Source organism: Lynx rufus, unplaced genomic scaffold, assembly GCF_022079265.1.
Source record: "Lynx rufus isolate CCGP_SWC_20201006 ecotype Redwood Valley unplaced genomic scaffold, mLynRuf1.p SCAF_14, whole genome shotgun sequence".
Classification (NCBI taxonomy): Eukaryota; Metazoa; Chordata; class Mammalia; order Carnivora; family Felidae; genus Lynx; species Lynx rufus.
Genome location: NW_025814828.1, coordinates 4,811,299 through 4,821,868, shown reverse-complemented (window position 1 = coordinate 4,821,868; position 10,570 = coordinate 4,811,299). Strand labels below are relative to the sequence as shown.

General features: G+C 42.2%; 1 protein-coding gene across 1 annotated transcript in view; it reads left to right on the top strand.

The window, feature by feature from the left end:
• Window positions 1-429: 429 nt before the first annotated feature.
• Window positions 430-10,570, top strand: part of LOC124509609 (trifunctional enzyme subunit beta, mitochondrial-like) — a 59,780-nt gene continuing 49,639 nt past the window's right edge. The window contains 2 exon segments of the mRNA XM_047076339.1: window positions 430-443; window positions 881-1,001. Of these exon segments, the coding sequence (XP_046932295.1) occupies window positions 430-443; window positions 881-1,001 (135 nt within the window).

The following is a 10,570-nucleotide window of genomic DNA, read 5'->3' as shown; positions in this document are numbered from 1 at the left end:
TCAGAGAACTATTCCTTCCTTTAATTTAGCTCATCTTTTCTTATCTTGCCTGACGATTTGCTGGGGAAGGAGATTTTAAGCTATATCCTGGAGTACAGGGACCGAACAAAGTCAAACAGAGCCCCCCCAAAACGGCCCTGGATGATTCCAATAAAAATGTGTCCATCTCTTCTGCCTGAGTAGATTCATGAGCTGGGAGAAGATAATACCACTTAGTATGGAAAAGTAAAAAGGGATGGTTTGCGGAGAACGTAGGTGAAAAAGAGGGTCCAGAATATGAAACGGGGCAGAATTAAGGAAATAAAAGCATTCCTAAAGACCATTAATTGGATTCTTCTTAATATTCGTGGAGAGACACAAATAAAGAATGGAATTCTATTTCATTGACTTTTTGTGCTCGGATTGCACTTCCATACATAAGGCACCACGATGGCACACACCAAGTAAGCCACATGCTTGGTAGACGTGCACAGGGGCACACACATGCATGGAAGCAGATAGGAAGGAAACAGACGCTGGAACATGGGTGCCGGACTTAATCCTGGGAATCGCAGGACCTTGGCCAGCTTGGCCAGCTGTTTCAGCTCTCTGCTCTCTTCGTTCCCTAACGAGAAAAGGAACAGGGCACAGAATGAATCTAACATTACAAGTGCCGCCATGCTATGCCCTTATCAGACTTTCAGTTTCATTGATAGCTGATAACACGGTACAGACGTCCAAAACACGCCAGAAGGTTAGGGGAATGGGCTACCAGTTTCTCAGGATCCATTTGTTCACTCACGATAGAGAAGGATAAAACGCATGCATAAAACACCATCCAAGTGGACGCTGTGTTAAGTTCCTGTTAGTCAATTCTAACGGATTGTTTTGTACCTCCTAGCCTGCTGTCCTCCAAATCTGCAGTGCTGCCTCAGGATTCATGTGGCCACGTCCTGGACTCCCACAAAGACAGCAAAGGGAAAAGTCACGTTGCAGAGCTCTTTACCAGCTACGATTCTCATGTGGGATGAAAGTGAATAACAGAGTTCTACATACAGAGGTGCAGGATTCCTGTCAGTAATAAATACCAGAAAAAGGAGTGCAGAAAAAGGACCAGGGATTTATAGTTAGCCAGCGTTCATGGCAAGCCAAAAGCAATCACGGAAAATGGCGAGGAAATTGGAAGGAAGTGTTAGGCGATGGAAGTTGATTTAGGCAAAAACTCGGAGAGCAGAGAGAAGTGGTGTGCACAGCAACCACAAGGTGTGGACTGGAGGTATGTTACACTGAGGGTAGCTGATTAAGGAACACCTTACATCAGGTGGAGTCCTGATAAAACCGCTTTGTTGTAAAGTATTGATCTCGGCACGTGCCCTTCCTGTTCACAATCAAGGGACAGCTTTATAGAATACTACACAGGTTTGAAAAGGAAGGAGATTCTGACACAAGGTACAACATGGATGAACCCTGAGAACATTATTCTACATGAAATAAACCGGTCACCACATGACAAAAAGTGATATTAGCACCGTGAATTCGGCTTCTTCATTTTTGTGACAATCTACTCAGCAAAGAGCAGACGTTAGAAACAAAGATTTTATGCTTATAGAGTAAATTCCCTGGTGAATATACTTGACAAACCAAGTAGTCCAGATTAAAAGAAAATGTGTTGGGAAAAGATAATGTGTTGGAGGAGCCCCTGGGTGGCTCAGTTGGTGAAGCGTCCGACTCTTGGTTTCGGCTCAGGTCACGATCTCATGGTTTCACGTGTTTGAGCCCCACACCGGGCTCTGCGCTGGCAGCACGGAGCCTGCTTGGGATTCTCTCTCCCTCCCTCTTTCTCTGCTCCTGTCTTTCCCAAATTAAGTAAATGCACTTGTGTGCTCTGTCTTTCTCAAATTAAATAAATGCACTTAAAAAAATCTAATAAAAAAAAAGTAAATGTGTTGGAGCCTGAAATACTGGTTCAAAACAATAATAAGAAAATAAATAAATAAAACCTTCCTTTACTGTCTATATTATCCACCCGTACCACTTTGTTGTATATATGGATACATAAAATCAAGATGGCCTTAGGGAATGGACTGAGTGGAATTTAAATAAGCAATTTCACAAGTACATTCTGCAAATGAAGGAAACTCGGGATATTAGAGTACTGAGAATTTCCATGCAAAAGAAACAAACAGGAACCCTTCTTTTTCAACCATATTGTTTTTGACTCCTCTATTTTTCATCCATGTCATTTTCTCAAATTATTTAAATGGAAGCTTCACACCGTTCTGAAAACTACCCCGTAGAATTCACTGAGAAAGGGCTGATTGTTGTAAATGGGAATTCGGACTCAAGGTCTTTGGAAGCTCTGTGGAAACCGGGGTAAAATCCCCAGGGTTTGTCCTGAACACCATGGAATATTTAGGTTAGGAAACTGGAATGAATGAGTTCTCGGTGAAAATGAGCTGTGAAAGGCTATTTTGCAGACACCTGAAAAGTCAGTGTTTGCTTTCTAATGGGAAACCGGGTGTTATCTCTCCTTAACCACCAGGGTATTCCTTGGCAATCGTTCCTAAGAAAACTACTTTATACCGTCTTCTTTGTCATTTCTGAGCTAGCAGCAGCCTCATCGGCTAATACTATACACAGTGAGGAGCATGATACAATGTCCCGTGGTAATGGAGAAGAATTTTACCTTTGTAAATATTTCTCGTGAAAACACAATGTGCTAAAATAATGCTAGACAGTGATTTTAACCGATTATTTGTAACACAAATAATTTGTAACACAGGATGAAGCCAGTTGTGATTTTATATCAGGGTGATCAATCCCATTAGTGAATATTCAATTTTGCAACTGTATTTTGCCCTCCATTTCTGTAAAATACATACACCCATGTACAGTTTTATCAATATTAAATTATATTAAATGAACAGTAGTTTTATTAGCTTAGCTGTCACAGAATGGTGGCTCGCATTTTCAAATGTGTAATTTATATGTGGGTCATTTCCTGTGATGCTTTTTTTTAATTAAAAATTTTTTCTTTAAATTTTATTAGAGAGAGAGAGAGAGAGAGACAGAGAGACATGAGTAGGGTAGACGTGCAGAGGGAGAGAGAGAGAGAGAGAATCTTAGGCATGCTCCCTGCTAAGACCTATGTTGAGGGGGCTCAATCCCACGACCTTGGGATCATGACCTGAGCTGAAACCAAGAGTCAGACTCAACTGACTGAGCAACCCAGGTGCCCCTCTGTGACACTCTTAACAGTGAGAGACAGTGGAGGACAGTGTCTAAAAGAATCCACATGTGTACTGGTGTGAACAGTCTTCTCAGACTGTGAGGCCCAGGTATTTGCAAAAATAGTATGGGCAGTGTGAGCTGACTTCCCTGAGGTCAAAGATCCAAGACTGGTGATTCAGGCAGTTTGTAAGAACCTGGGTTTTTAAACCATCAGGCCCGTTTCGAACCCAGTGAAGTGTTTCTGATGGAATATGGCAGTAATTCAGAGGACCTGACCTTATCGTCACCGGAATATCAACGTCCGTGTGCAGGTGGACATCCTTGTCCCGTGAAATCTGCACTAAGAAGTAAATCCACAAGCAACGAGAGCACATTCCCTTCGCATCCTGATGAATAAGTCAGTTCAATGGTCAACCGGAGTGGGTGATGGTTAGAAACTTGGGGGGAAGTAAAGGAGCAGTGGCAACACTAACCTAGATAGTTTTGTCTGATTCTGCCCATTTCCATTAATCGGAATAATACCTTACCACATAAACCCAACACACTCAGGATGCACTCACTGGCCAGAAAAAATAAAAAGGGCACATTAGATCATTTGTAATCTAACCCTATCTCATTCCCTATCTAATCCATCAAGAATTGGGAAACAGGTTCAATTTTATTGAGCCTCCCATTTCTTTTTAACGTTTATTTTGCGAGAGACAGAGACAGCATTGAGGGGGGGAAGGGCAGAGGGAGAGAGAATCCCAAGCAGGTTCCGTGCTGTCAGCACACAGCCAGACACGGGGTTCAAACTCACGAAACCGTGAGACCATGACCTGAGTCTAAACCTAGAGTCAGACGCTTAACCGACTGAGCCACCCTGGCACCCCGAGTCTCCCGTTTTTTGAGTTAGAAATCCACATTTTATTATATTGAGAGCAGAAATAGTGTATGACACGTAAGTGGAAATAGCCAAGAAAGAGCGCTCAACTTTCTAAAGGCAGTTAGCTGGCTGTGATGTTCATCTAGTGTCTCAACATCGCAGGAGAATGTTTTACTGATTTACATTCTTAAAGCATCCCAAATTCCAAAAACATATCTGATTGATCATGTTGTCTGGGGATTGAGATCTCTTCTCTGTGCTACTAGAATAATCCAGAGATCTTTGCAGCTCAAGCATTTGTTAAAAATAGCCTAAACCAAAGAACACACTAAAGAAACACAAGGCTCATTTTTCCAAATGAGGTAAGAAACATGTACCTTTGAACTGGGAAGAAATCTGGTTCAAGCAACAAGAGTTCTAGGGCACCTGGGTGGCTCAGTCGGTTGAGCATCTGACTTTGGCTCAGGTCGTGATCTCACAGCTTGTAAGTTCAGGCCCCAAATCAGGCTCATCCTGACAGCCCAGTGCCTGGAGCCTGCTTCAGATTCTGTGTCTCCCTCTCTCTCTGCCCCTCCCCCGCTCATGGTCTCTTTCTCTCTCTCTCACTCCATCAAAAATAAATAAAACATTAAAAAAGAATTAAAAAAAAAAGGAAGCGTTAAGGTCAGAAAAAGAGAAGGTCTGAGTCAGAGTATCAACTCTGGAGTTCAGTATCCACCAAATAGAAAAATGCATAGATGGTATAATCCCCAAGTCAAATGCATCTCTGCAAGTCGTAAAGACACAAGATGTAGGGCCTCCCAAAGGAAGGAAGTCCTAGGGCCATGCTGCTCGTGGGTCTGCAGCAGGGTACGAGATTTCAAATTTCTTTTTTTTTTTATTTGTAACATTTATACATTTTTTGAGAGACAGAGCGTGAGCGGGAGAGGGGCAGAGAGAGAGGGAGACGCACAATCCAAAGCAGGCTCCAGGCTCTGAGCTGTCAGCACAGGGCCCGATGCAGGGGCTCAGACTCAGACTGTGAGATTTCAACTTTCTAAAAAACCCCTAGTTGATTCTTATGTAGATTCAGTACATCACAGGTTGAAAAGGAAAGAGGAAATGGAGACAGGACACACCGCTAGATAAATTAATTCAGAATATCTGCCACCAAAGGTCAGGCATCATTATTTCTATCCATAACTCTATTGAGGTATAGCAGGCAAATAAAACTTGTGTATATTTAAGGTGAACAAAATGTCATTTTTCTCTATGTTATACACTGAGATATTTACCACCATCACGCTAAAAAAAAAACACACCCATCACCATGACCACAGAACTATTTGTTTTTCCTTCGAGAGAACAATTGAGAACTATTCTCTTAGCAAACATCAAGTATATGATACAGTGTTGCTAACTGCCTTTGCCGGGCTGCACATTGCATCCATCCTGCAGGCATCTGGATTTATAGCAAGATCATCAAGTGATTCTAATGTGCAGCCAAGATTGAGAAACCCTGGTCTAAATCGGTGCTCTCAATTGTTAATGTGCATGTGTGTCACCAGAAGATGTTGTTTAACCGCTGACTGCAGGTTCGCTGAGTGTCGGTCAGGCCCAGGAGTTTGCATTTCCAATAGGCTCAGGCCACACTGAGGCTGCCAGAGGGAAACTTAGAGTCACAAGCCTCTGGGAAGAAACTATCTGGCCACACCTGGCATTTAAGGCCTTGTTGATATAGCACTCGGGGTCCTACTAAGCCTCAGGCACAGAAGAGTTTTCTCGATCATTTCAAAGATGAAGACATAGGAGGGGCACCTGGGTGGCTCTGTCAGCTAAGCCTCTGATCTCCGCTCAGGTGACGATCTCAGGGCTTGTGAGGTCGGGCTCTGCACTGACCGTGTGGAGCCTGCCTGGGATTCTGTTTCTCCCTCTCTCTGCCCCTCTCCCGTTCGTGCTCACTTGCTCTCTCCCAAAATCAGTAAATAAACTTAGAAAAAAAAGATGAACGCACAGGAGAAAAGAGTCTACAGAAATATGGAAAAATAAACAAATGAATAATATGCACTTACAAAAAGATATCTCATATTTATTATACACAAAAAATACTTATATATTTAGTTTATATTTTACATAACTATATGTAATACTATTCTGAGAAATATATTTTATACAATTATTCTCTGTACATATAAAACATTATATAATATATATTTATAAAAATTTGCGAGATAAAAATAAAAAGATGAGTAACTACATTAGTCATTGACAACATTTACTCATTTATTTGAACAAATAAATTAATTGTTGGGTTCGGGGTTTTCAAACCATCTTTTAATTCAAAAGATGTACGTAAAGAGTCATATTTTAAGATATGATTCAGAAAGCCTAATATTAGGTGAAGGAGGCCCTTCTAACTGCCACTCCCTGCCGCTAGCTAAATATCCTTGAGTTCTGGAAAGGTCCAAACATTTGTTAACATTTCTCTCCTCAGGAGACTCTTTTGTGAGAGGGAGGAAACAAATTTTAATTTTTTTTTTCTAGCTGTGTGGGAGCCATTTTTTTCTTTCCTACTGCAAAACGCACCCAGCAGGAGGTAAAGTTCCAGGAAAATCTAACTGTGGGAACGTGCATCCCCCCTGGGGAGCTCAGGCAGGAACTCACATCTGTAAGCACAGGTGGGAACGCGCATCCACCTGGCGAGCCCAAGCTTCCAGATAACAGGTCACACCGGTGACCTGGCAAACGCCCCTGAACTTGCCGGTGCTTTCCAAGGGCTGTGTGCACACGCCCAGCCGGCAGGGCCTGCACACGTGTACACAGAACCAGACCAGCAGGTTTCTAACTCTCGCTCTGGGTTCCTTTTCTCCCGTGTAAAGGAACCATGTTAACACTGCTGCAAAGAAAATCGCAAGCCCAAACTGGCATCACTTGGGTGGAAGCCTCCAATAAGTAAACCGAGACCTAATATCTAATTTAACTGCGGTCTGAAACCCCCAGAAATGTAATCTTGAAGCAGTGAACTTGGGACTCTCCAAGTCAGTACTAGGAATTGTGCCAACAAACCCCTCCGGATCCCCTGAGGAGGGCCACCTTGCCTAAAACAATGGGTTCTTTGTTAGTAATTTCCCTTTTTCCGGTTCCCTCTCTACCTTTAAAAACCTTCTACCTCCTAGATGGCACTCTGCTCCCTAAGTGCACCCAGAGCAGCTACATACTGAGGACAGCTGGCAACTATTTCAAGCCAATATTGGCTGTTCTTTTATTTCATAACAAAACGAGGGACAACCATGCAGAAGTAGGGGGCAAAGAGTCTGATGCAATCTGCGTTTTCTTATGTGCACACATGGTGTATTCGCAGCTATATCAACTGGGAGTAACGCCCCTGTCCCCAGCAGCACTGAGCATGCAAAAGTCCCTGTTTGTAGGAAATAAAGGAAAGGGGCGCCTGAGTGGATCGGTCAGCTGGGCACTCACCTCTTGATTTTTGCTTAGGTCATGATCTCCTGGTTCGTGAGTTTGAGCACTGCGTCAGGCTCTATGCTGACATCGCAGAGCCTGCTCAGGGTTCTCTTTCTACTCCTCTCTCTGGCCCTCCTACATGCTCTCTCTCTCTCTCTCTCTCTCTCAAAATACACTTAAAAAAAGGGGGGGGGGAAGGACAATGTACTCATAGTTCTGTGTAAATTGCTGATTCTCTGTGTTGGGAAATAGAAATTCTGAAGAAAACTAAGGATAGGAGGCATGGTAGTCTTACACTTTATTTTTTTTTTAATTTTTTTTTTCAACGTTTATTTATTTTTGGGACAGAGAGAGGCAGAGCATGAACGGGGGAGGGGCAGAGAGAGAGGGAGACACAGAATCCGAAGCAGGCTCCAGGCTCCGAGCCATCAGCCCAGAGCCCGACGCGGGGCTCGAACTCACGGACCGCGAGATCGTGACCTGGCTGAAGTCGGACGCTTAACCGACTGCGCCACCCAGGCGCCCCTGTAGTCTTACACTTTAAATGGTTATAAGGTACAAGAGAAGATGAGATGGAATAATAATTTTATATAATGAAACATTCCACATTCTACACATAGTTTAAGATGTAAGTGGGGTATATCTACACGGAGCGGTATGCTTAGAAAATGTGGGAATTTATAGGTGGTAGGTTCCGGAACCAGCAGACCGGTGCTCCAATATGTCACTCCTATAGAGCTTCAAAGTTTGGTAATCTAAGCAAATTAAGTTAACCTTTCTTAATAAGCCTCTTATGAGGGGTATTTGAAATAATGTGCAGTGACTTCCGTGTCATAATTGGTTAATAAAATAAACTCCGAAAAATAATTATCAATACAATATTTGTAGACCAATGCACCAACCCTTTACTCTGAAAATCAGGGATTGAAAAGCTGCATTTCAGAGTATGCCTCTCTAGGAATTGTACTTCAGGGAGCCAGGTCACCCTAGGTAAGGAAGCAAAGAGATTCTTTGTGAACATGTACAAGTTATAAATGCATGAGAAATGACAGAGTTAACACGAATAAACTTCCTAATGATACATATATAATGGAAGGATCAGGGAATGGTAAGACCATTATTTAAAAGTTTAATGGTCAAAATGAATAAAGTAGGATTATTCACCCAAATTATTAAATATCCAAGAGTCCATGGTGATATAAATGAAATATTTGATACATGGGTGAGAATATTCAAATCTTCCATGCAGAAGAATTGCAAATTTGATGTTGTGCTCCAGCCCTAAGTAGGCGGAGAGTTACTCCCTACGTCCTTGGTACCTACTTCCTTCCAAAAAGTACAGTATAGGTGGGCACCTGGGTGGCTCAGTTGGTTAAGCGTCTGACTTCGGCTCAGGTCATGATCTCACGGTTCGTGAGTTCAAGCCCCGCGTCAGGCTCTGTGCTGACAGCTCAGAGCCTGGAACCTGCTTCGGATTCTGTGTCCTCCTCCCTTTGTCCCTCCCCTGCTCATGCTCATGCTCTCTCAAAAATGGATAAACGTTAAAAAAATTTTGTGTTAAAGTACAGTATGGGTAGAGATAAAAGAAAAAAAAACATAGTATGTTTACAGTGGAGGAACTTGACAAACATGAATAGACAGGTGATGGGGGTGAACATCAACTGTGATAAATCCCATATACATCCTGGATATGTGATGAAAACAACAGTCTGTACCTAGGGTCTGTCTCCCTAAAATGCATAAGCCCAGTCTAATCATGAGAAAAACCTATATCAAATTCAAATTGACACGCATTCAACAAAACACTGCCCAGCGCTCCTCAAAGCTGTCAAGACAATCAACAACAAGGAAAGCCCGAAAACCTGTCACAGCCACAACAATCCTAAGAAGACATAACAACTAAATATAGTGCAGAATTTGGACAGGATCCTGGAACAGAAAAAAGACATTAAGGAAAAACTACGGAAATCTGAATAACGTATGGAAATGTATCGATATTGGTTCATTAATTGTGAGAAATGTGCCATATTCTTGTCAGATGTTAATAATAGGGTAAATGGGATGTAGAGTATATGGGAACTCTCTGTGCTATCTTTGTAATTTTTTTCCGTAAACTTAAAAGTATTCTAAAATCTAAAAGCTCACTTTATTTTTTTCCAGCAATGAAATGTTTTATTTTTTTCATTTTTATCTATTTTTTAAAGAATTATTTTTTTAAATATAATTTATTGTCAAGTTAGGTAACATACAGCATATACAGTGTGCTCTTGGCTTTGGGAGTAGATTCTTGTGGTTCATTGCTTATATACAACACCCAGTGCTGATCCCAACAGGTGCCCTCCTCAATGCCCATCACCCATTTTCCCTTCCCCTCCACTTCCCCCATCAACCCTCAGTTTGTTCTCTGTATTTAAGAGTCTCTTATGATTTGCCTCCCTCTCTGTTTGAAACTGTTTTTTCCCCTTCCCTTCCCCCATGGTCTTCTGTTAAGTTTCTCAAGTTCCACATAAGAGTGAAAACATATGGTAACTGTCTTTCTCTGACTGGCTTATTTCACTTAGCATAATACCCTCCAGTTCCATCCACGTTGTTGCAAATGGCAAGATCTCATTCTAAAAGCTCACTTTTAAAAAAGCAAGGTTCCTGGGAACTAGATATACCTGTGTATCTGGCAAAATTATTGGTTACAGGGGGGAAGGTAAGTGTACAATGGAGGGATCAGGCTCCCACTGACTTACTCCAGCGTTACTCTTACAATCTTGGGGGTGGAGAAGGAAGCATCATGGGCCACCGGATGGAATTGAACACCATCACTTAGGAAGATGTCATGACTACGCTAAAACTAAAGCCTGTAGTATTACCCACAATTAGGAAATGTGGGAGACAGGGCAAGTTATCATACAAGAAGACAATCAGACAAATCCAAAGCACTCTGCTAACCATTTTTTTTTCATACATGCCAAGTCAGTATCATGACAAAATGGTGAGGTTGGGATAACAGATGTAGACTTCCAGAAACAACCTTGAATACATTCTGGTTGGAACAAACCTTCC